Source organism: Balaenoptera physalus, assembly GCF_965194825.1.
Source record: "Balaenoptera physalus genome assembly, contig: SUPER_7_unloc_4, whole genome shotgun sequence".
Classification (NCBI taxonomy): Eukaryota; Metazoa; Chordata; class Mammalia; order Artiodactyla; family Balaenopteridae; genus Balaenoptera; species Balaenoptera physalus.
In genome coordinates this window covers 105,063-132,824 of record NW_028126531.1, presented here as the reverse complement: position 1 = coordinate 132,824, position 27,762 = coordinate 105,063, and the positions used below count along the sequence as shown (strand labels likewise).

The following is a 27,762-nucleotide window of genomic DNA, read 5'->3' as shown; positions in this document are numbered from 1 at the left end:
AAGAACCAGCTTCCCTCATTCTAAATTCCAGCTCCTTTTATACAGAGGAAGAGGAGGGGGAGAGGCCCACTGGGATGCCAACCAATGGCTGAGCATGACTGCTTACAGCCGCTCGCTAACAGCCACGTGCCTGCCTTACCTCTATCACAATCCCCGGCTAGCAATGTCCATTCCACAATCTTGTGAGAAAATGGGCAATGATCTTGTTACCCAACACAAGCCCGTATGCCCGACACACAGCGAGGCCAAACTATACCAAAACATTGGAGTTTGGAACAGAGAAAGGTTTATTGCAGGGCCATGCAAGGAGACAGTGGCTCATGCCTTAAAAAGCCCAAACTCCCCGAAAGCTTTCAGCAAATCCCATTTACAGGAAAGATGAGGGAGGGGCGTGACTAGCTGTGGCAAAATTTTTGGTGCCAGATCCTTTGTTCTTGAGGTCAGGTAATGATGTTCCTGTAAATCTCCACCAAAACAAATGTTATTCTTTGTTCTGACAGGGAAGCGCAAGGTCCCAAGGCCCAACTTTCACCCTCCGAGGTCCAGGTCCTTCCTCATAAGAAGGGGGCCCCGCTCAGGCCAGTTACCCTGTCCCTGAGCATTCATCAGCACTCAGTCTGGGCCCTCCCGCCAGTGCCCAGGCCCAGATGAAGAGGCAGATCTTAGCTGGCAGTGCCTTCAGGGTCAGGTTCCCAGACCCTACCCAGAAGTCATCACTGAGGGAGCAAGGCATCCAGGACCCAGCTGGCCCTCAGGCTCCTCAGGCCACCCAAACACGGGGGTGGGGGGGTATGCCGGGTCCTGCAGACTGCAACACATGCAGACTGCTACTGCCACTAGGTCGCAGAGGCAGGGACAGGGGAGAGGTTCGCGTTACCCCAAGGCCTGGGCCCGGTCAGTGGGTGGCCATGGCAAGGGCTCTGGAACTCTGCAGGACACAGCCCCCAGCCTTCTCCCCAGGCCCCCCAGCTCACGCACAAGCCAGAGGCTGGAGGGCCTACAGCAGCGGTCCCCAATCTTTTTGGCACCAGGGACTACTTTCGTAGAAGACACTTTTACCACGGACCGGGTTGGGGGAGAGTTCAGACAGTAATGCAAGCAATGGGGAGCGGCAGATGAAGCTTCAATCGCTCGCCTTCTGCTAACCTCCTGCTGAGAGGCCCAGGGCGTGGTAACCCCTGGCCTGGAGGACCCTGGGGAGAAGGCTGCGATCCACCTCTTACCATGCTCTCTGCCACAACAACCACCACTTGGCCGACCGTTGGCCCAGCGGGGCCTCTAACCACCGCGCTAGTGGTCTTGCGCTAACAGTTGACTGGTAACGGTCGTTCAGGTGCATCTGCTAACAGCTGCATGCCACCTTGCTTCTATTACAATTTCTCCCTTTTCTTTGATATTCCTCAATGTTGAGGAGAAAACGTGGGTATGTTTTGGACAGAGCGGTTAATCATAAACTCAGTAGAGGAACTGGGTTTTAGGGGGGCTCGGTTTCAACCTCCAATCATGTTTCATCCTTCACAAATTCTTTCAGGGAATGGGGAGATAATCACTCTAGCTATTTCCTGATGAAAAAGGGGTAGTCCTCCCTTGATTTGGGGAATGGTACCGAGCTGGAAATATTCCCAAGTTCCAAGTACTGGATCCAACTCTTGTGTAAGAAAGATCTCATTCCCAGAGGAATTCAGGAGAATAAGCCTGAAATCCAGTCTAGACCTGGCACTTTGGGGGAGACTTGTTGCCACGTAGCCAGTTGTCCACTTTTATCAAAGTAGGCTTTAACTTCTGACATGGTATTAACATATACATAACAGGAGCTATTGGCCACTACACGTCTCCTTTCTCAGCTAACATCTGATCTAAAACAATTTCATTCTCTAATAATTTAATAGTTATAAGAGAAGACCCAAAGGTCATAAGGTTGCAGCCACCATCGGCCAGCAGACACTGCTTTGAGAATGGCTAGTGGCATCCCAAGGATGACACAGCTCAGAAAATGCAAGTTCTCAGAAATACAGGAATGTGTCTGAAATCACAACCAATATGGACACCTAGTTTTTACCTTGGATGTCTGAACCACTGTTATTAAATTTTTGAATGTCAAATGTATTCCCCTCCTCAGTGGCTAAGGCTGATGTACAATGCATGTCCAAAAGGCCACAAAACAGGCTGCTCTGGTCAGTAAAGTTTAACACATTATTCACCAGAGACGTATTAATACATCTTTTGTTACCCAAACGTGATTGACTGGAGATGTATCAGTACGTTTTTAGAGAGCGAAACAATTGACATCACTGTGCGAAGTTGTCAGAGCTTAAAATTGATCAAGGGTGGGTTTCTATTGGAGTAAATGCGGTTTATTCAATGTGTTTAAAATTTCTCGTACCCTTAATGCACAGAATAAAATGACTTAAAAGCAATTTTTGTTAGCAGTAGCTAGAGAATGGGTAACTGGCCATTCTCGTGAATGTAGTGGTAGTCTAGGACCTGGTCCTTCTTGTGGAATTTCTAAAAAAGCCCCCCATGAAGACACACTTAGACAAATATAAGGTAAAATAAAAGAACATATTCTAGAAGAAATAATACCCATGGGACTAAAAAACAAAAAACAAAAAAAAACCTGCCTCCAGAAAGTGTAGAGTCTGCTCTTCCAGGGGAAAGCTCAGTGAAACACAGTATATTTGTAATAGATATTCTGTTTCCATGCACAGAGGTGCCTGCTATACTGCCTATCACACTCTAACGAAATAAAAGAATGCTTTAGTAAGACATGTACAAAGTTTCCAATAACTACATTAAATGCAAAACAAGCTGTTGATATTTACTCAAATGCCAGTGTTTCAATATTCACTTACATAACAAATTGCCAGCCACAGGTGTTAGTTTCTGCAAAAAACCCGCAGTATATAATGTGTTAAGTTAAATCATTTTTCAGCTGAGGCGAAGTGAAGATGGCAGAGTGAGAGGACGTGGAGTTCACATCTCCCCACAACTAGGGCACCTACCAGATGCTTTTGGGGGACCGTGACACTCAGGGGTACTGGAGGAACCCCTGAGCAACTGGGTGGGATGTGGTGAGGGGAGTGAGGGGGGAGAAGTGGAGGCCAGATGGAATTGGCGTCCCTGAGGGGTGGTATGGGGAAGGTAGGGGTTCCCACGCCTGGAGGGACCCCCCCGGGACTGGAGAATGAGAGGAGAATGTGCGTAGCATTTCCACTACCCACTCGGGCCCCAGGGACCTGCTGGGCTCCCGGGCCAGGGCCTCTGCCCTCCAGGATTCCCTCTAGCCGCACTGGTCCTAGGGGCGTAGAAGTGACGGGGGGGAAGAAGAGGAGAGGCAGACAGGGAGGGGCCCTCCGGGACCGGAGGATCAGGGGAGAATGCACCTAATGTTTCTCCTGCCCACTCAGGCCCCAGTGAGCCTGCTGGGCTTCCAGGCCGGGTTCTCTGCCCTCCAGGGGCCCCCTCTGGCCACATTGGTCCTAGGGGCATAGGAGGACAGGAGGAGGGGGGAAGAAGAGGAGAGGCGGACGGGGAGGGGAACCACCGAGACCAGAGGATCAGGGGAGAATGTGCCTAGCATTTCTCCTGCCCACTTAGGACCCAGGAAGCCTGCTGGGCTCCCGGGTCTGGTCCTCCACCCTCCAGAGCCCTCTCTGGCCACGTTGTTCCAAGGGAGGTAGGAAGATGGGAAGGGGGGGAAGAGAAGGAGAGGTGGACGGTGGGGTGAAACCTCTGGGATTGGAGGCTCAGGGGAGAATGTGCCTAGCGTTCCCCCCACCCACTTGTGCCCCAGGAAGCCTCCAGGGCTCCTGGATAAGGTCCTCTGCACTCCGGGGCCCCCTCTGCCACGTGGGTCCTAGGGGTGTAGGAGGAAGGGAGGAGGAAGGGAGGAGGAAGGAAGAGGAAGAGAGGCTGATGGGGCGGGTTCACTCAGGAACCAGAGGATCAGGGGAAGCATAGCTGGTGTTTCCCTCACCCTCTCCCTATGCCCTCTGGGGCCCCCTCTGGCCACGTGGGTCCTAGGGGCGTGAGAGGGAGGGAGGCAGGGAAGCAGAGGAGAGGCGAATGAGGAGGGACCCTCTGGGATCAGAGGATTGGGGAAACACGCCTAGCATTTCCCCCACCCACTCAGGCCCAGGGAACCTCCTGGGGTCCCGGGCCTCGTCCTCTGCCCTCCTAGGCCAGGGGAACTCCGGGGGCCTCCAGCCTCCCTGAGTCTAAGCCCCAACCCCCACCCCCAGGGCCTTTTCTGGCCACATGGGACCTAGCCTAAACCCCGCCTGCTGCCTAAATACCGCCCCTGCCTAAGGTCCACCCCCCCCATAGCCAAGGCCTTTTACGGGTTTTTTTCTTTCCATTTTTTGCTACTGTGGTTCTGTTTTACCTCCTGGTTGTTGTTTCATCTTTATTTTTATTTTTTTCTAACATATCTGTTTGTTTTCTAATCTTATTTTTTACTCTTTCTTATTGTTGTGCTCCTTTTTTGTTTTTATTTTTCACGGCCACCCTGCACAGCTTGCAGGATCTTGGTTCTTGGACCTGGGGTCAGGCGAGCTCCTGTGGTCGGAGGTCCGAGTCTGAACCACAGGATGAACAGAGAACCTCAGACCACAGAGAATATTCATCAGAGTGAGGTCTCCCAGAGGTCCTCATCTCGGTATCAAGACCTGGCTCTACCCAACAGCCTACAAACTCCAGTGCTGGAGGCCTCAGGCCAAACAACCCATAAGACAGGAAAACAATCCCACGCATCAAAAAACAAAAAAAATGAAACGACAAAAAAAATATCTTACAGTTGAAGAAACAAGGTAAAAACCAACAAGAACAAATAAATGAAGAGTAAATAGGCAACCTACCTGAAAAATAATTCAGAGTAATGATAGTAAAGATGATTCAGAACATTGGAAATATAATGGAGGCACGGATCGAGAAAATACAAGAAATGTTTAGCAAAGACCGAAAACAACTAAAGAACAAACAAACAGAGATAAACAACACAATAACTGAAATGAAAAATATAGTAGAAGACATCAGTAATAGAATAATGAAGCAAAATAACGAATAAGTCAGCTGAAAGACAGGATGGTGGAAGTAACTGCCAAGGAGCAGAATAAAGAGAAAAGAACAAAAAGAACACAAGACAATCTCAGAGACCTCTGGGACAACACTGAACACACCAACATTCGAATTTTAGGGGTCCCAGAAGAAGAAGAGAAAAAGAAAGGGTCAAAAAAATACTTGAAGAGATTATAGTTGAAAACTTCCCTAACGTGAGAAAGGAAATAGCCACCCAAGTCCAGGAAGCAAAGACAGTCCCATACAGGATAAACCTTAGGAGAAACACACCAAGACACATATTAATCAAACTAACAATAAATTAAATTCAAAGAAAAAATATTAAAAGCAGCAAGGGAAAGGCAAAAAAACACTTACAAGGGAACCCCCATAAGGTTATCAGCTGATTTTTCAGCAGAAACTCCGCAGGCCAGAAAGGAGTGGCAGGACATACTTAAAGTGATGAAAGAGAAAAACCTACAACCAAGATTACTCTACCCAGCAAGGATCTCATTCAGATTTGCTGGAGAAATCAAAAGTTTTACAGACAAGCAAAAGCTAAGAGAATTCAGCACCACCAAACTAGCTTTAAAACAAATGCTAAAGAAACTTTGCTAGGCGGGAAACATAAGAGAAGAAAAAGACCCACAGAAACAAACCTAAAATGATTAAGAAAATGGTAATAGGAACATACATATTGACAATTACCTTAAATGTAAATGGATTAAATGCCCTACCAAAACACAAAGACGGGCTGAATGGATACAGAATCGAGACCCATATATATGCTGTCTACGAGAGACCCACTTCAGACTTAGGGACACATACAGACTGAATGCGAGGGATGGAAAAAGATATTCCATGCAAGTGGAAAACACAAGAAAGCTGGAGTAGCAATACTCATATCAGATAAAATAGGCTTTAAAATAAAGACTGTTACAAGAGATAAGGAAGGACACTACATAATGATCAAGGGATCAATCCAAGAAGAAGATTCAACAATTATAAATATTTATGCACCCAACACAGGAGCACCTCAATACGTAAGGCAACTGTTAACAACCATAAAAGGGGAAATTGACAGTAACACAATAATAGTAGAGGACTTTAACACCCCACATAAACCAATGGACAGATCATCCAAACAGAAAATAAATAAGGAATCATAAACTTTAAATGACACAATAGAACAGATATTTAATTGATAGTTATAGGACATTCCACCCGAAAGTGGCAGAATACACTTTCTTCTCAAGTGCACATGGAACATTCTCCAGCTTATATCACATCTTGGGTCACAAATCAAGCCTTGGAAAATTTAAGAAAACTGAAATCATATGAAGCATCTGTTCCAACCACAACACTATGAGATTAGAAATCAATTACAAGGAAAAAAACTGTAAAAAAAACACAAATATATGGAGGTTAAATAGTGCACTGCTAAATAACCACGAGATCACTGAAGAAACCAAAGAGGAAATTTTAAAAATACATAAAAACAAATGACAATAAAAACACGAAAACTGAAAATGTACAGGACACAGTAAAAGCAGTTCTAAGAGGGATGCTTATAAGCAATTCAATCTCACCTCAAGAAACAAGAAATATCTCAAATAAAGAATTTAACCTTACACCTAAAGCAACTAGAGAAAGAAGAACAACAAAAAACAAAAAAAACAACCAAACTTAGCCAAAGGAAAGAAATCATAAAGATCAGATCAGAAGTAAATGAAAAAGAAATGAAGGAAACATTACCAAAGATCAATAAATCTAAAAGCTGGTTCATTGAGAAGATAAACAAAATTGATGAACCATTCGACATACTAATCAAGAAAAAAAAGAAGACTCAAATAAATAGAATTAGAAATGAAATAGGACAATTAACAGCTGACACCACAGAAATACAAAGGATCATGAGAGATTACTACAGGCAACTATATGCCAATAAAATGGACAACCTGGAAGAAATGGACAAATTCTGAGAAAAGTACAAACTTCCAAGACTGAACCAGGAAGGAACAGAAAATATGAACACACCAATCACAAGCACTGAAATTGAAACTGTGATTAAAAATCTTCCAACAAACAAAAGCCCAGGACCAGATGGTTTCACAGGCGAACTCTATCAAACATTTAGAGAAGAGCTAACACCTATCCTTCTCACACTCTTCTAAAATAAGGGAGGAACACTCCCAAACTCATTTTCCGAGGCCACCATCACCTTGATACCAAAACCAGACAAAGATGTCACAAAAAAAGAAAACTACAGGCCAATATCACTGATAAACATAGATGCAAAAATCCTCAGCAAAATACTACCAAACAGAATTCAACCACACATTAAAAGGTCCATACACCATGATCAAGTGGGGTTTATCCCAGGAATGCAAGGATTCTTCAATATATGCAAATCAATCAATGTGATACACCATATTAACAAATTGAAAGATAAAAACCATATGGTCATCTCAATAGATGCAGAAAATGCTTTTGACAAAATTCAACACCGATTTATAATAAAAACTCTCCAGAAAGTAGGCACAGAGGGAACCTACCTCAACATAATAAACGTCATATATGACAAACCCACAGCCAACATCATTCTCAATGGTGAAAAACTGAAACCATTTCCTCTAAGATCAGGAACAAGACAAGTCTGCCCACTCTCACCACTGTTATTCAACATAGTTTTGGAAGTCCTACCCATGGCAATCAGAGAAGAAAAAGAAATAAAAAGAATCCAAATCGGAAAAGAAGTAAAACTGTCACTGTTTGCAGATGACATGACACTATACATACAGAATCCTAAAGATGCTACCAGAAAACTACTAGAGCTAATCAATGAATTTGGTAAAGTTGCAGGACACAAAATTAATGCACAGAAACCTCTCACATTCCTTTACACTAACAATGAAAGATCAGAAAGAGAATTTAAAGAAACAATCCCATTTACCTTTGCACCAAAAAGAGTAAAATACCTAGGAATAAACCTATCTAAGGAGGCAAAAGACCTGTACTCCAAAAACTATAAAACACTGATGAAAGACATCAAAGATGACACAAATAGATGGAGAGACATACGACATTCTTGGACTGGAAGAATCAATATTGTGAAAATGACTCTACTACCCAAAGCAATCTACAGATACAGTGCAATCCCTATCAAATTACCAATGGCATTTTTCACAGAATTAGAACAAAAAATTTTACAATTTGTACGGAAACACAAAAGACCCCAAATAGCCTAAGCAATCTTGAGAAAAAAAAAACGGAGCTGGAGGAATCAAGCGCCCCAACTTCAGAATATATTACAAAGCTACAGTAATCAAGACAGTATGCTACTGGCACAAAAACAGAAATATAGATTAGTGGAACAGGATAGAAAGCCCAGAGATACACCCACACACCTATGGTCACCTAATCTACAACAAAGAAATCAAGAATATACAATGGAAAAAATACAGCCTCTTCAATAAGTGGTGCTGGGAAAACTGGACAGCTACACGTGAAAGAATGAAATTAGAACACTTCCCAACACGATACACAAAAGTAAACTCAAAATGGATTAAAGACCTAAATGTTAAGGCCAGATACTATAAAACTGTTAGAGGTAAACATAGGCAGAATACTTTCTCACATAAATCACAGCAATATCTTTTTTGACCCCCCTCTGAGAGTAATGAAAATAAAAACAAAAATAAGCTAATGGGACCTAATGAAACTTAAAAGTTTTTGCACAGCAAAGGAAACCATAAACATGAAGAAAAGACAACCCTCAGTATGGGAGAAAATATTTGCAAACGAAGCAACAGACAAAGGATTCATCTCCAAAATATACAAACAGCTCATGCAGCTCAATATCAAAAAAACAAACAACCCAATCAAAAAATGACCGGCAGACCTAAATAGACACTTCTCCAAAGAAGACATACAGAGGGCCAAGAGGCACATGAAAAGATGCTCAAAACTGCTAATTATTAGAGAAATGCAAATTAAAACTACAATGAGGTATCACCTCACTCTGGTCAGAATGGCCATCATCATAAAATCTACAAACAATAAATGCTGGAGAGTGGAAGTTCCTATGCAGAGCCTTTTTTAAAACTTCCACTTATGGCCAAGATGGTATAAAAGGAATAATGTAATAGGTCAAACAACTGGAAACTACACAAAATCAATGAAAAAAATGACCTTTAGACATTACACACTGGACAATGGCACTGGAAAACAAGGACCTCTGAGAGAAAGGAAAGAAATAGAATTTCTAGGTTATGGTACAGAAGGAAGACATCAATCACAGCCTGCTGATCTCAGTAACTACAGAAGGAAATGTTGGGAATTCAGGAAAGCCAAAACAATTAGAATTTCTGGCATAAAAAATTTCAGAGGAAAAGGTACAGTGAGAGAAACCCAGAAAGGTCACCTTGAGTAAATTTCACATTCAAAAGAAAAATTCCAACAATGGAGGAAAAAGAACCCAAATGCAATAGTTTGAAAATTACCCAAGCATACCCAGAGACATGAAGTTTAGAAAGAGTGGAAAGATCTTCTAATACATGAGTTATTAGACGTTCTGTTTCCAAAAAGGTATATTGTCCTACTAGTGTGACGAAATTAGCCCTACAGAATGCTCTAGACCTGAAATTATGACAAGTAAACACTGAATTATTAATTAATTTACTCAAATTAAGTTAAATTACAAGCAAGCACTGAATGGATTGAAATTACAGCCAAGTCATTTACTGAACTCCATAAAAATGCCCCAAAGTATCTAAACAAACATAACAAAGTCTAGCAACCAACAATGTCAAATTCACTATATTCAACAGACTATCAAAAATAACCAAGTATAGAAAGGAGGAAAATATGATTCATGACCAGCAGACAAGTCAATCAATGGAAAAGAACAAGTAATATCACCTGAGATAAAATTAGCCCCCAAGGATATTAGAACTGCTATAATACACTCCATATGCTAAGGAAGATAGAGAAAAACATGAACATGTCAGAAAACAAAGTTATTAAAAAATGTCCTAAATTCAAAGTCAAGGCAGGAAAATATACTACCCAGGAAAAAAACGCTAAAAGACTCCAAAGCGTTCTGTGATATGGATTGACAATATTTACATTAGAAATTAAAACAGACATAGATCTCTTTAGTAAGACATGTAGGTTCTCATGTGCTTCTGCATTCTAGCCATTGTTATCTTCCAGGCATGTATTTACTTGGAAATTTCATTGTTTACATATAAATGGTGAAAAAGGGTAATATCTTAGTGTCTTTGTGAAAAGCTGACCTCAATGTCACTCTGAAAAGGGCACTGGCCTCCCACGTCAAAGGACTATATGGTCTTAATACACCTGCCATATTCAGTGCCTCCAGGAATTCCTCATAAATTTCAACAGGCACCTGGCCAACTGAGCACTCTATTACTCTACTAGTTCTTAAGGTGTGCTTCTGGGGTGACACGTGAATTTGCATGTCTAACCAATTCCACGATGATTCACACTCTTTAATACTGGAATATAAGACATTTCTGTTCCCCTTTGATTTATTCTAAACAGCAGCTTTTTAAAAAGGAGTCAATGTGCCCAAACACAGGATTTTCAAACTGTTTATGCTTATCCTATAAAATCAGTATGCCATTCACGTTACCAACTTTCTCTGCTAGATAAAGGACCCAAAATTAGTATTAAGTTTCAACTGCCCCCAAATCAAGTGAGGCTCCTCTTCTGTCCCCAAACCAGTTATTTGGAATCCTGAGCAAACTCAAACAGAACTCAGAGCGCTAGTAATAATCCAGAAAAAAATAACATTTTTAGACAAATAAATAAATGAAACCCCTTCCCAGCTGACCTGATCTAAAAGAAAAGTTAAAAGAAGTTATGTAGATTTTAAAAAATGATATCAAGTGTAAATTTGAATCTACACAAAGAAATAAAGAGAACTAAAAATAGAAACCATGTAATTAAAACACAAGGTTCTCATTTAAAAAATCAATTAGAGTGTAAATGACATTTTATAAAAAGACAGTAACAGTGTATTATGTAACCACAAGATATGTAAATGACAACACCACAAAGGATGAAACACAAAATGAAAATATTCTGTTGTAATATTCTTACAACAAAGTTGAAGTAACAAGATATTATTTGAAGGTAGACTGTGACAGTTTACACATAGGTATGTAGCAACCACTAGAAAATGAAAACAGATATATGTAACACAAGCCGAAAGTGATTAAAATGGAGTCATTAAAAATAAGCAGTTAATTACAGAGAAGTCAGGGTAAAGGAAAAAAATATAGATAGAAAAAATTAGAAGGTAAATAGCAAGATGGTTTCAAATTCAACCACAAAGATAACCCTAAATATAAATGATATGACCATTTCAACTAAAACACAAAAACTGTCACAGTGAATAAAAAGCAAGATGTAAACATGTTGTTTCATAGCAACTGACTGTGAATATAAAGACACAGATAAGTTACAAATGAAAGAATAGAAAAAAGTATATATCATACTAAGCACACACTAAGCAAATGAAAGTCTGACTGACTATACAGTACCAAACAAAATTCAGAAAAAGAAATCTCACTAGGAACACATATAAGCACTGCAAAATGCTAAAAGGGACAATTCATTAAGAGGATGTAACAATCATAAAAGGTTTAACGCTTGAAAACAGAGCTTCAAAATGCATAAAGCAAATTCTATTAAAAAGGACAGAAGTTAACAGACAAATGAATTATACTTGGATACACTCCTTTCTCAATATTTAATAGAACAAGTAGATAAGATATTAAAAGGATACAGGGGACTTCCCTGGTGCAGTGGTTAAGAATCCACCTGCCAATGCACGGTACAAGGGTTTGATCCTTGGTCTGGGAAGATCGCACATGCTGCAGAGCAATGAAGCCCATGAGCCACAACTACTAAGCCTGTGCTCTACAGCCCGTGAGCCACAAATACTGAAGCTGGCATGCTTAGAGCCCGTGTTCTGCAGCAAGAGAAGCCACTGTGATGAGAAGCCCACACATCACAACAGAGTAGCCCCCACTCTCCACAACTAAAGAAAGCCCACACAGCAAAGAAGACCCAATGCAGCCAAATAAATAAATAAATAAACAAATCTTTAAAAAAAAAAAAAAGATACAGAAGCCTTGAACAATACGATCAGCCCACTGGAACTAATCCCAATCTAGAAAATGTATTATTTTCAGTCACACATGGAACATTCCCCAGGATCATATGCGAGACCCTAACACAAGTAACAATACATAAGACTGAACCATGCATGAAATATTGTCCAAAGTAACACACAAAGAAAGAAGTAAATAAAAAATTATAAGAGTAAGAAATTATAAAATGCACAAATATTTGGAAAGTAAACAAATTCTACGAAACCAATGAATCAAGAAGTCACAGACACAAACAGGCCCTGAACCAAGATGGCAGAGTAGAAGGACATGCTCTCACTCTCTCTTGTGAGAACACCAGAATCACACCTAGCTGCTGGACAATCATCGACAGGAAGACACTGGAATTCAACAAAAAAGATACCCCACATCCAAAGACAAAGGAGAGGCCACAATGAGGTGGTAGGAGGGGCGCAATCACAGTAAAATCAAATCCCATAACTGGTGGGTGGGTGATTCACAGACTGGAGAACGCTTATACCACAGAAGTCCACCCACTGGAGTGAAGGTTCTGAGCTCCATGTCAGGCTTCGCAACCTGGGAGTCCGGCAACGGGAGGAGGAATTCCTAGAGAATCAGACTTTGAAGGCTAGTGAGATTTGATTGCAGGACTTCAACAGGACTGCAAGAAACAGAGACTCCACTCTTGGAGGGCACACACAAAGCAGTGTGCTCATCAGGACCCAGGGGAACGAGCAGTAACCCCAGGGGAGACTGAACCAGACCTACCTGCTAGTGTTGGAGGGTGTCCTGCAGAGGCGGGGGGTGGCTGTGGCTCACCGTGGGGACAAGGGCACTGGCAGCAGAAGTTCTGGGAAGTACTCCTTGGCGTGAGCCCTCCCAGAGTTTGTCATTAGCCCCACCAAAGAGCCCAGGTAGGCTCCAGTGTTGGGTTGCCTCAGGCCAAACAAACAACAGGGAGGGAACCCAGCCCCACTCATCAGCAGTCAAGCGGATTAAAGTTTTACTGAGCTCTGCCCACCAGAGCAAGAGTCAGCTCTACCCACCACCAGTCCCTCCCATCAGGAAACTTGCACAAGCCTCTTAGATAGCCTCATCCACCAGAGGACAGACAGGAGAAGCAAGAAGAACTACAATCCTGCAGCCTGTGGAACAAAAACCACAATCATAGAAAGACAGACAAGATGAAAAGACAGAGGGCTATATATTAGATGAAGGAACAAGATAAAACCCCAGAAAAACAACTAAATTAAGTGGAGATAGGCAACCTTCCAGAAAGAGAATTCAGAATAATGATAGTGAAGATGATCCAGGACCTCAGAAAAACAATGGCGGCAAAGATAGAGAAGATGCAAGAAATGTTTAACAAAGACCTAGAAGAAATAAACAAACAAACAGACATGAACAATACAATAACTGAAATGAAAACTGCACTAGAAGGAATCAGTAGCAGAATAAGTGAGGCTGAAGAACGGATAAGTGACCTGGAAGACAGAATGGTGGAATTCACTGCTGCGGCACAGAATAAAGAAGAAAGAAAGAAAAGAAATGAAGACAGCTGAAGAGACCTCTGGGACAAGGTTAAACGAAACAACATTCGCATTATAGGGGTCCCAGAAGGAGAAGAGAGAGAGAAAGGACCAGAGAAAAATATTTGAAGAGATTATAGTCGAAAACTTCCCTAACATGGGAAAGGAACTAGCCATCCAAGTCCAGGAAGCGCAGAGTCCCATACAAGATAAACTTAAGGAGAAACACGCCGAGACACATAGTAAGCAAATTGGCAAAAATTAAAGACAAAGAAAAATTATTGAAAGAAGCAAGGGAAAAACGACAAATAACATACAAGGGAACTCCCATAAGTTTAACGGCAGATTTCTCAGCAGAAACTCTACAAGCCAGAAGAGAGTGGCATGATATACTTAAAGTGATGAAAGGGAAGAACCTACAACCAAGATTACTCTACCCAGCAAGGATTTCATTCAGATTCGATGGAGAAATCAAAAGCTTTACAAACAAGCAAAAGCTAAGAGAATTCAGTACTACCAAACCATCTCTACCATAAATGCTAAAGGAACTTCTGCAAGTGGGAAACACAAGAGAAGAAAAGGACCTACAAAAACAAACTCAAAACAATTAGGAAAATGGTCATAGGAACATACATATCAATAATTACCTTAAACGTGAATCGGTTAAATGCTCCAACCAAAAGACACAGGCTTGCTGAATGGATACAAAAACAAGACCCATATATATGCTCTCTACAAGAGACCCACCTCAGACCTAGGGACACATACAGACTGAAAGTGAGGGGATGGAAAAAGATATTCCATGCAAATGGAAATCAAAAGAAAGCTGGAGTAGCAATACTCATATAACATAAAATAGACTTTAAAGAATGTTACAAGAGACAAGGAAGGACACTGCATAATGATCAAGGGATCAATCCAAGAAAAAGATATAACAATTATAAATATATATGCACCCAACATAGGAGCACCTCAATACATAAGGCAACTGCTAACAGCTATAAAAGGGGAAATCGCCAGTAACACAATAACAGTGGGGGACTTTAACAGCTCACTTACACCAATGGACAGATGATCCAAAATGAAAAAAAATAAGGAAACAGAAGTTCTAAATGACACAATAGACCAGACAGATTTAATTGATATTTATAGGACATTCCATTCAAAAACAGAATATTACACTTTCTTCTCAAGTGTGCACAGAACATTCTCCAGGATAGATCACATCTTGGGTCACAAATCAAGCCTCAGTGAATTTAAGAAAATTGAAATCATATCAAGCATCTTTTCTGACCACAACACTATGAAATTAGAAATGAATTACAGGGAAAAAAATGTAAAAAACACAAACGCATGGAGGCTAAACAATACGATACTAAATAACCAAGAGATTACTGAAGAAATCAAAGAGGAAATTAAAAAATACCAAGAGACAAATGACAATGAAAACACGACGATCCAAAACCTATGGGATGAAGCAAAAGCAGTTCTAAGAGGGAAGTTTATAGCTATACAAGCCTACCTCAAGAAACAAGAAAAATCTCAAATAAAAAAACAAACCTTACACCTAAAGGAACTAGAGAAAGAAGAACAAACAAAACCCAAAGTTAGCAGAAGGAAAGAAATCATAAAGATCAGAGCAGAAATAAATGAAATAGAAACAAAGAAAACAATAGCAAAGATCAATAAAACTAAAAGCTTGTTTTTTGAGAAGATAAACAAAATTGATAAACCATTAGCCAGATTCACCAAGGAAAAGAGGGAGAGGACACAAATCAATAAAATTAGAAATGAAAAAGGAGAAGTTACAACAGACACTGCAGAAATACAAAGCATCCTAAGAGACTACTACAAGCAACTCTATACCAATAAAATGGACAACCTGGAAGAAATGGACAAATTCTTAGAAAGGTATAACCTTCCAAGACTGAACCAGGAAGAAATAGAAAATATGAACAGACCAATCAAAAGTAACAAAATTGGATCTGTGATTAAAAATCTTACAACAAACAAAAGTCCAGGACCAGGTGGCTTCACAGGTGAATTCTATCAAACATTTAGAGAAGAGCTAACACCTATCCTTCTCAAACTCTTCCAAAAACTTGCAAGGAAGGAACACTCCCGAACTCATTCTATGAGGCCACTATCACCCTGATACCAAAACCAGACAAAGATACTACAAAAAAAGAAAATTACAGACCAATATCACTGACGAATATAGATGCAAAAATCCTCAACAAAATACTAGCAAACAGAATCCAACAACACATTAAAAGGATCATACACCATGATCAAGTGAGATTTATCCCAGGAATGCAAGAATTCTTCAATATACGCAAAACAATCAATGTGATACACCATATTGACAAATTGAAGAATAAAAACCATATGATCATCTCAATAGATGCAGAAAAAGCTTTTGACAAAAGTCAACACCCATTTATGATAAAAACTCTCCAGAAAGTGGGCATAGAGGGAACCTACCTCAACATAATAACGACCATATACGACAAACCCACAGCAAACATCATTCTCAATGGTGAAAAACTGAAACCATTTCCTTTAAGATCAGGAACGAGACAAGGATGTCCACTCTCACCACTATTATTCAACATAGTTTTGGAAGTCCTAGCCATGGCAATCAGAGAAGAAAAAGAAATAAAAGAATCCAAATTTGAAAAGAAGAAGTAAAACTGTCACTGTTTGCAGATGACATGATACTATACATAGAGAAACCTAAAGATGCCATCAGAAAACTACTAGAGGTAATCAATGAATTTGGTAAGGTTGCAGGATACAAAATTAATGCACAGAAATCTCTAGCATTCCTATACACTAATGATGAAAAATCTGAAAGAGAAATTAAGGAAACACTCCCATTTACCACTGCAACAAAAAGAATAAAATACCTAGGTATAAAACTACCGAGGGAGACAAAAGACCTGTATGCAGAAAACTGTAAGACACGGATGAAAGAAATTAAAGATGATACCAACAGATGGAGAGATATAGCATGTTCTTGGATTGGAAGAATCAATATTGTGAAAATGACTATACTACCCAAAGCAATCTACAGATACAGTGCAATCCCTATCAAATTACCAATGGCATTTTTTACAGAACTAGAACAAAAAATCTTAAAATTTGTATAGAGACACAAAAGACCCCGAATAGCCAAAGCAGTCTTGAGGGAAAGAAATGGAGCTGGAGGAATCAGACTCCCTGACATCAGACTATACTACAAAGCTACAGTAATCAAGACAATATGGTACTGGCATAAAAAAAGAAACACAGATCAATGGAACAAGATAGAAAGCCCAGAGATAAACCCACACACCTATGGTCAACTAATCTATGACAAAGGAGGCAAGGATATACAATGGAGCAAAGACAATCTCTTCAATAAGTGATGCTGGGAAGACTGGACACCTACATGTAAAAGAATGAAATTAGAACACTCCCTAACACCATACACAAAAATAAACTCAAAATGGATTAGAGACCTATATGTAAAACCGGACACTATAAAACTCTTAGAGAAAAACACAGGAAGAACACTCTTTGACATAAATCACAGCAAGATCTTTTTTGATCCATCTCCTAGAGTAATGGAAATAAAAACAAAATTAAACAAATGGGACCTAATGAAACTTCAAAGCTTTTGCACAGCAAAGGAAACCATAAACAAGATGAAAAGACAACCCTCAGAATGGGAGAAAATATTTGCAAAGGAATCAACAGACAAAGGATTAATCTCCAAAATATATAAACAGCTCATGCAGCTCAATATTAAGAAAACAAACAACCCAATCCAAAAATAGGCAGAAGACCTAATTAGACATTTCCAAAGAAGACATACAGATGGCCAATAAGCACATGAAAAGCTGCTCAACATCACTAATTATTAGGTAAATGCAAATCAAAACTACAATGAGGTATCACCTCACACCAGCTGAAATGGGCATCATCAGAAAATCTACAAACAACAAATGCTGGAGTGGGTGTGGAGAAAAGGGAACCCTCTTGCACTGTTGGTGGGAATGTAAATTGATACAGCCACTATGGAGAACAGTATGGAGGTTCCTTAAAAACTAAAAATAGAGTTACCATATGATCCAGCAATCCCACTACTGGGCATATACCCAGAGAAAACCATAATCCAAAAAGACACATGCACCCGAATGTTCATTGCAGCACTATTTACAATAGCCAGGTCATGGAAGCAACCTAAATGTCCATCGACAGACAAATGCATAAAGAAGATATGGTACATATATACAATGGAATATTACTCAGCCATAAAAAGGAACGAAATTGGGTCATTTGTTGAGACGTGTATGGATCTAGAGACTGTCATACAGAGTGAAGTAAGTCAGAAAGAGAAAAACAAATAACGTGTATTAATGCATATATGTGGAACCTAGAAAAATGCTACAGATGAACTGGTTTGCAGGGCAGAAATTGAGACACAGATGTAGAGAACAAACGTATGGACACCAAGGGGGGAAAGCAGCGGGGGTGTTGGGGCGGTGGTGTGATGATTTGGGTGATTGGGATTGACATGTATACACTGATGTGTATAAAATTGATGACTAATAAGAACCTGCTGTGTGAAAAAATAAATAAAATAAATTTTTTTTAAAAAATGACACACACACACATACAAAAGGAAGTCACAGGACGGGAGTTCCTTGGCAGTCCAGTGGTTAAGAACCCACCTTACAATGCAGGGGATGCGAGTTTGATCCCTGGTCGGGGAACTAAGATACCACATGCCATGGGACAACTATGCCCACACACCTCAACTACTGAGCCCACGCACCACAACTAGAGAGAAGCCCACACACCACACGAAAGATTCTGCATGCCGCAACTAAGACCTGAGGCAGCCAAAAATAATAAATAAATAAATATTAAAAAAAAAAGTCACAGGACACTTTAAAAAGTATCTTGGACTAAATGAAAATAGAAACACAACATCAAAACCTGTGTGTGCAGGGACATCCCTGGCTGTCCAGTGATTAAGACTCCGAGCTTCCACTGCAGGGGGTGCAGGTTCAATCCCTGGTCAGGAAAGTAAGATCCCACATGCTGCATGGTACGGCCAAAAAAAAAAAAAAAATTGTGTGATGCAGCTAAAGCAGTTTTCAAAGGAAAATATAGAGCCTTATGCCTACATTGAAAAAGAAAAACAAAGCCTCAATTCATGAGCTTAAATTTTATCATAAAAAAGCAAGAAAAGGAAGGGCAAGTTAAACCAGAGTACAGAAAATCCTAAGGAATCCAAAAACTAAATAAATAAAGCTAATAACCATGTTAACCAAGGTTGCAGAATACAAGATAAATATGTAAAAATCAGTCGTATTTCTATACACTAGCAATGAACAAGCCGAAAATGAAATAAAGAAAACAATTCCATTTACAATAGCATCAAACAGAATAAAATACTTAGAATAAATTCAACAAAAGTATAAAACTTACCCACTTAAAGCAACAAAGTGTCATTGAAGTAAATTTTCAAAGACCTAAATATGTCAGTCCCAAACTCCCTATACACACTGCTATATTAAAAATGGCTAACCAACAAGGACCTATTCTACAGCACAGAACTCTGCTCAATATTATGTAACAACCTAAATGGGAAAAGATTTTGAAAAAGAATAGATACATGTATAAGTATAACTGAATCACTTTGCTGTACACCTGAAACTAACACAACATTGTTAATCAACTGTACTCCAGTATAAAATAAAAAGTTTAAATAAAAACAAATATAAAGTTCACATTTTCATATGTTTATAGAAATACACAACAATAAAGTGGCAGTTATGATAGTAAAATATAAAAAAATTTAAAATAAAAGACCTAAATAAATGGAAAGACACATACCTCATATTCAAGGATCAGAAAAGTTAGTATTGTCAAGATGGCAATACTCCAGAAATCGAGCTACAGATTCAACCCAACCCCTATCAAAATCACGGCTCTATTCTTTTACAGAAATTGACAAACTAATCTTAAAATTCATATGGAAATGCGAGTTACCCGGGATAGCTAAAATAATCTTGATAAAGAAAAGTTAGAGGGCTCTCACCTTTCAATTTCGATTACTCTGTGTTTACAGAAAACACTCCTGTTTCTCCCCTGTATTACTGTAACACTCTAGTCACAGAATACTTCTGTATCTCAATACTACTTCACTGCTGGTCACTGAATGTGTAGAGGTTTTTCACATTACCAAACAATTCTGCAACACCAGCAGGGTGTCCTACAATTCAATTCAGGCCTGACTCTACCTACCTGGACTCCGCAACAGATCTTACCAGTTAGAAGTTCAGCTCAACAGGACTGCCCCTCCTCACACTTCAGATGCCAATTACAAGTCCAGATTGCTACCTGTGCTTTTGACCAACTTGCTATAAATGGGACAGCCTCATCCTCAGGTTCAGTTAATTTGCTAGAATGGCTCACAGAACTCAGGAAAATAGCTTACTTACTAGATTGCCAGGTTTATTACAAAGTATACAACTCAGAAATAGCCAGAGGAAAAAGCTGCAAAGAGCAGTCTTCTATGCCCTCTCCAGGAGCATAACCCTCCCAGCACCTCCACGTGTTCACCAACACCAAATCTGTCCAAAGCTCTCCATAGTTCAGAGATTTTTATGGAGGCCTCATTATGTAGGAATAATTGCTATTAGTAATTAAGTGAACCTCCAGCTCCCCCCCACCTCCCTAGAGGTCAAGGGGTGTGCCTTCAAGTCACAACCCTCTAATGACTTGATTGGTATCCCTGGCAACAAGCCTACATCCTCAGGGGGGTTCCAAAAGTCTCCTCATTAACATGAATTCAAGCATGGTTGAAGTGGCTTGTTATGAATAACAAAAGACAACTTAATCTCTCTTATTACTTAGGAATTTGCAAGGGTTTTAGGAACTCTGTGCCAGGAACAGGGATGAAGACCAAATATGTCTTTCTTATAAACCACAATATCATACTATGCTACTAAGGTATAAGAACAGACATCATAAGAATAAAAAAACCTTAAAAGTCCAATGGAATACAATTGAGAGGCCAGAAATAAACCCTTACATTTATGGACAATTGAATTTCAACAAGGGTGCCACAATTCAATCAGAAAAATAATACTCTTTTCAATAAATGGTTTTGGAACACCTGAATATTCACATGCAAAAGAATGAAGTTGTACCTCTGCCTCACACCATCTATAAAAATTAACTCAAAATGAGTAACAGACCTAAATGGAAAGACTAAAATTGTAAAAAATGTAGGAAAAAAAGAGGAATAAATATTTTTGATTTCTGGTTAGGCAAAGTTTTCTTAGATTTGACAAAAACAAACAAAAGAAAAATAGACCAACTGGATATTATCAAAATAAAAAACTTCTGTGCTTCAAAGAACTCCATGAAGAAAGTGAAAGCAACCCACAAAATGGGAGAAAATATTTACAAAAATTTAACTGATAAAGAGGCTTGTACCCAAATCATATAAGAAATCTTACAAGTCAACAACGAGATGACAAATAACCCAATTTATTAACGGAGAATGAATGTGAACAGACATTTCTCCAAGGAATATATACAAACAGCCAATAAAAAATTAGAACACGAAAAGATGCTCAACATTAGGGAGATGCAAATCATGACCATAATAAAATCCCACTTCACATTCACCAGGAGGGCTTTTAAAAAAAAGACAGACAATAACAATTACTAATGGTAGTTGTGGGAAAACTGTAACCCTCATTCACTGCTGATGGGGTGGTAAAATAGTTCCACTGCCTTGGAAAGTTGTTCTGGCAGTTTCTAAATTTGTTGAACAGTTACCTTATTGCCCAGTAATTCCATTCTAAGTATATACAAAGTAGATTGGAAAACTGGGTACACACAAAAATGTTTACACAACTGCTCATAACAGTCAAAACAGTCATAACAGTCAAAACAGAAACAACAAATGTCTATCAACTGATAAACTGATAAACAAAATGTGATATATCCATACAACTAAATATTAGCTTGGCCAGAAACTGAACTGGATTACTGATGCATATTACAACAGTGATGAACCTTAAAAAGGTCATGCTAAATGAAAGAAGCCATTCACCAAAGGGTACATATTTTGTGATTCCATTTATAGGAAACCTCCAAAATAAGCAAATCTCTAAAGACGCAGAGTAGATTAGTAGTTCCTAGGAGCTTGGGAGCAGGAATGGAGAGTGACTACTAAAGAGTACAGGGTTTCTTTTGAGGGTGATGAAATTATTCTAAAATTAAATAGTGGTGATAATTCCACATCTCTGTGAACATATTTTAAAAAAAGCACTGAACTGTACAAATTAAAAGGGTGAATTTTTGGTACAAGAATTGTACCTCAATAAAATTGTTATTTAAAAAAAAAAATTCTGACAAAGTAAACTTCAGGTCCACATTGTTTCTGTAGTGAATTCTAGTGTGAATTTTTAAGGAAGAAATGACACTAATTTTATAGCACTAGGAATAGGAGGAAAAGAAAAGATCTGACAATGAGAAGCTATTTAAGGCATATGACTAACATCATACTTAGCAGTGAATAAATGAATACTTTCACATTAAATTCCAGCCTGACTGAAAAAGAAATTAAAGTGCACAGAGATAGAAAGAGATAAAAAAATATGCTTATTTACAAATCACACTATTTAGTACGTAAAATCAAAACCAAAAAACTAGAACCCATTAGCAAGTAGCATCCATACAAGAATTCAAGAGTAAGTTACCATTCTAAAATCCATTTCAGCTACCTCTAAAATTTGCAGATTAAAGAAAATAAGCTATACCTTTACTACAATACATACAAAAAGGTATTCAATATAACTCAAGAGTGTACATTCCTGACTCAAGTAAAATCTTAGCAAACTAATCATAAAAGGAAAATAACTTACATTGATAAAGAATGTATAAAACAGGCTGAGAGCAATCTGAAATCAAGAGTTAAATCCATCACACCACAAAGTGGGAAATGAATAGAGAGCTGACCTCAGATATGTTCATTTTCTGCAGCGTTTAGGAAGGTGCAGAGGACTGAAGATTCAGCTGGGGGGACAGAAAAAGGACACTGTCAGGACACCTGGCCTGCTTTACAGTTCCTACATTCATTCACCTCCCAATCACATCAGCAGCCCAGCTGAGAAGCAGCCTCCCTACAGCATCCCTTCAGCCCTTGAAATGGCAAGGGAAAGATCCTGTGGAAACACCATCTGTCCATCTACCAGTTTGAAATGATCACGGGGCTTAAACCTACCACTCTCATTTGGTAAAAATAATTTTGTCTATTGATTTAAATTGATTTAATTAAATACAAACAAAAATTGAACAACAGATGATTGAAGTACAGCAAAGGATGACACTACTTCATTAAAATTAACAGTAAAAAAAAGAGACACAGGCTGCATCCTTTATCTATTTTCCTAGCAAAACTGTTTACCCCTTGAGTTAGAGAATCCACAGAATGCCCAATAAAAAGGATGCGGTGCTTTATGGCAAAGTGTTAAAAATTACTACTCTCTAGTGGGCTGAAGTTTCTCAAAAGGGACTCTTGATAAGTTTCTTTTGATGACTGAACAGTATGAACGACTGTTAGACTCCTGGCTCTGTCACAATCCGGTTAAGCCTGGAGAAGTCACCGGCCCTCTCAAACTCAGGACCACCTCACCAACCTGAGACTCAGATTTGCTTTTTGCTTAACGTGTGTCTAATGCAGATGCTCATACCGCTATCACGAGATAATTGGGAGGCTTATGTAAACCACCCAATGAAAAGAACAAAGTGCCTTCTAAATAACAACATTATCACTTTTTCGACGGTTAGTACCTGGCACTTGGCTCTTTTTCCAAACGACCCATATAGAATTCTCAGAACAACGCCATGAAGCAGGCATTATTCATAGCCTCCTTTGCAGACCTGACTCGCCCCCAGGTTACTTCTCCCGCCCACAGTACAGGTGACACGGCTGTAACTGACCGGGTCTCTCCCGCTCCAGAGCAGGGCTGCCCAGCACACCGTCCGCCCGCGCTTTCTGGCCCGCTCACGGCCAGCGGGACCACCGCGCTTTCCCTCCCACTGTCCGCCCCGGCGTCCCCCCGTCAGATGCGGGCGGGGCCGGGCATTCCGTCCCCACACGCACCGTCCCCTCTCCTAACGGGTCTCAGCTCCACTGGCCCCCGAGACCACAAGGCCCGAACCGGGATCGCCCCACCCACCTTCCCAGGGCGGAGGTCCAGGCCAGACCCGGGCACTGCTGTGCGCCTGCGCCAGAGGACGGCCCGAGACGTCCCGCTTCCGCCCCCGCCACAAGAACGCCGCTCTCAGCAAAGCTTCAGGCCACGCAAGTCCTGCACCTGCCACGACCAAAGCTCCAGGTTCTTCTCACCTCGAGGCCTATGAAGGCGGAAGGGATGAGGCGGACCCTACGTTGCACATGCGCAGAGGAAGCCGCTAAAGACCAGGAAGACAGTAAGAGGGAGAAAGACTACATTTCCCTTGGCCCCCTGCACCCTGGGTTGACTGTGAACCAAGCAATCAATTTAGTACTTCAGAGTAGAAATACGGGGGGAAATGCTTGTCCCAGGGTCCTGGGTGCCCTGAGACCCCTGATTGGGTGTGTGTCTGAGGCAGGAGATAGAGGGGCCCCAAGGCAGGCATTCACAACTAACCTCCCGTTTACATTTCATGGGGCAGGAAAAAGTGGGCTTCCGACGCTTACAACTTAGTCTCCTGTTTACATTTGCTGAGACAGGAGATAGATGGGCTTCAGTTTAGACATTTAAAATCAGCCTCCTGTTTGCTCTCTGAAATGGAAGTAACTGCAGAAACAGGGTAAATACCCAGGCTTTGTCTCCTGTGAACACCTTAAGATAACAGTCATGGCAGGAATAGAGAGGGGCTAACCCTTGTTTGAGCAAAGGATCAAGAGGTCATATATTTCCCATCCTTGGGGCAAGGGAGACACTGCACATGTGCAGAAAGGTTCCTTGGGGGTCAAAAAGGAGGGCACACCAGCCCATAATATGTGATGCTAAGGCCATCTCATAGGCCTCTGGGCTGAAATCCATCTTGGAAAAAAGTTGCACAGGCATATTGGGGAGGGTCCTAGGGCAGGTCAGGTGTAGAAGAAGAAACCAGATAATTGGCCAAAGGTACACAAAGACCCAGAAGAACTGCCCTGTATAAATGATTTAACCACCTTTTTACTGCACTCCTCCTCATTAGGGGGGACGCCCACACCCTCTCTATCCAGATGTGCATCTCTGCCTTGCTTCTGTCTTAACTAAACAAACTGTTTCTCTGTGTGCTATGTCTCTAATAATAAACTTTGTACCTGTTTTTACACTTTTTGCCTCCGTGAGCAATGCATTTTTCACTGGGGGCAAGAGCCAGGGGTGTGGTGGCTAGGATTCCTGGTTTTCATCCAGGCTGCCCAGGTTCAATTCCTGGGCAGGGAATTAAGATCTCACTTCATGCCACCACTCACTGCTGCCTCTCCAAGATCATGTCCACACTGTGGCTCTTAAGCCATCTGTATACCTGGGTCCCAGGGCAAAACTAGGAAAGCTCGTAGCTGAAATCATATTCTCCAAATTGCTAGATCCTGATAGTCCCGAGAAAATATCCTCCTAATGGAATAGAATTTTCCGTCTCTGCATTAATTAACCTACTTGGCATCAAGGGGGCATCCTTTGTGAAGGACAAATAGCGTATTTTCTCAAAAGTGAGTTCACTGGTTTAGTCATAATGGAACAGACTTCTTTTTTCATTTATTGCAATTTTCAAACCAAGCAGGATGCTGCAGGGCCTTTCTGGATACAAAAGCCTTTCCCTGTCCTCTGCTTCTTTGGAGGAAAAAGGTTTCAGCTCCTAGACTGTTGTCGCTGAGTTCCAAAGGACAGATTCAGACAGTTACTAATAAGGAAGAAGAGAAAATACAGAAACAAAGGAGGGGCAGTCAAAAACAATAGGGTAGCTATAAAACGGGGACCTGTTTCCTCCTCAAGGGATATACATAGCAATATCTATGTATGTGTCTTGTTATGCATAACAATATGTGCAGGATCTAAAACTCCCACTCTGCTGGAGGATGGTAACTTCAGATTGAGTACAATATTCCTAAACACCACCCAGTCACCTCATTACCAACAAAAGTCACACATCCTATAGGCTTCGCCCCAAATTTTTACTATAAAAACTCTTCCACAAAAATCATCCAGGAGTTCAGGTCTTTTGAGCACGAGTCACCAGTTCTCCTTGCTTGGTCTTTGCAATAAATCTTTACCTGCTCCAAACTTCGACGATTTTGTTTGGCCTCACTGTGCATCAGGTACATAAACTTGCATTTGGCAATCATTTCCTATGTAAAAATCCATGAACTCCTAACGTTAAAGGTAAATATGAAAGTATAATGAACTGACAGCCATACCATGTTTGTTTTATGCAAACCAGATGGCCCTCCTCATGACATAGGCCTAGCAAAATACTCAATATTGTTTGCAAATTTTTTTTTCATACACCTCCAATTCTGACCTGAGCAAGGCTGTTGAAAAATCATTATTCCTTCAACACTTTATGGAATATTTTCTGTGTTCTTTATTGTATATAAATATATTTCAACAGTTTGTTTTAAATTATACAAAAACACAGGGTCAGTTTAATCAAAAGCATAGTGCTTGATGGGATTATTGGAGGAAATTTCCACTCTGCATCTCCTTCCCAAATGTAACGAATGTTCATTAGCCTCAACTTTATTCAGTGCAGTCCACTACACAAATACATTTTTCAAATAGGAGCTTTTCTTTTTTCCACTTATTTACAACTCATTTTGACTCAATTAAAGTGTAGTCATATTATCAAGTCAAATTATTTAAAACTACATAGTTGGGCTGCAACACAGAGGCTTGAAAGAATGAAAAAAGAGCCCAAAATCAGCGACAGAGACATCAACGATTTAATGGATGGAGGATCTTACATGTCTGAAGTGTGGTCCTTGAGTGACATCCCACCCTGTGCAGCAGACCACAGGAAGGACGTGGCAGTAGTCTTCCCTAGCAGGGGTTGGGGGGAAGATACCAGTTATAGGGGGAATTGACCTCAGATTGGTTCATCAGTTACCAGGGAAACCAACAGAGCTACATGATTCTCACCATCCCTTTGATAAGCTATCAGCATGGAGATGTTCTGCTCTAAAGCTAGAACAGTCATTGGCTGGGGCATGGGGCAAGTATGCAGGAAGGTTACTCTTCTGAGTAGGGTGTAGGTGAAGCAAGCACTGGTCAAGCAGGAGATGTACAAAGAGCAAGAGAACAGGCATTTTGAGTGGCCTGACCATACATACATCATACTTTTTCTTGGCTGCATGATATTTTATTGGAGGCGTATATGATTTACTTAATAAAAACCTTTTACATGGATGTTTAGTTTGTTTCCAAATTTCATTATTGTAAATATGCAGTAAATATTTGTGTCTATACTTCTTTGCATATTTGCATTATTTCTGCAATACAAATTCCAAAATATACAATTGGTAAATTAAAATAGATACGTAAAAGTTGGGAGATGTTAACAATAGGCCATCAAAGAAGCTATGCTAATTTATACTCCCACTAGGATTTGTGAAAGAAAAAGCCTTTCTGACACTTAGTAAAACAGTAAGACTTTTTTCAAGAAAATTACAATAGGGGAGAGAGATCAGACTTAACTCCAAATACAGCAAAGAAAGCTGGGGACTTATAGCTGATGAGCAAAGTGAGGGAATATGTGGATGGACAATGACTACAAGGAGACTTCAAAAGTAAAGGGATTCTTACTAACCTGACCTAACGAGATTCTTGCTAAAGAGAGGCCAAGTGCTTAGATGTCAAAGGTGAGGGATGAGGCTCAAGGATGAAGATTCTATCTAAACTGACTTAGCAGGATTCTTGCTAAAACTGGACTGTGTACACCTGTCAAGGATGGGATGGATATGGAATGCTAAG

The 27,762-nt window shown here is 40.3% G+C and overlaps 1 protein-coding gene across 37 annotated transcripts in view; it reads right to left on the bottom strand.

Moving 5' to 3' along the window:
• Nucleotides 1-27,762, bottom strand: part of LOC309665293 (uncharacterized protein) — a 325,697-nt gene that overhangs the window by 199,203 nt on the left and 98,732 nt on the right. For 13 of the 37 annotated variants that reach the window (XR_014266317.1, XR_014266318.1, XR_014266319.1 and 10 more), the window contains 3 exons: nt 26,757-26,832; nt 23,998-24,232; nt 22,681-22,831 (listed from right to left, as the gene is read on the bottom strand). Coding sequence is in view for 8 of the 37 variants with exons in the window: in XM_082478927.1 (XP_082335053.1) it covers nt 22,681-22,739 (59 nt within the window). In the remaining 29 variants the exon portion in view is untranslated. Of the gene's footprint in view, nt 1-269; nt 22,832-23,997; nt 24,233-26,756; nt 26,833-27,762 lie in introns of those variants that run through there. The other 24 variants (XR_014266311.1, XR_014266312.1, XR_014266313.1 and 21 more) reach the window with 5 other exon arrangements.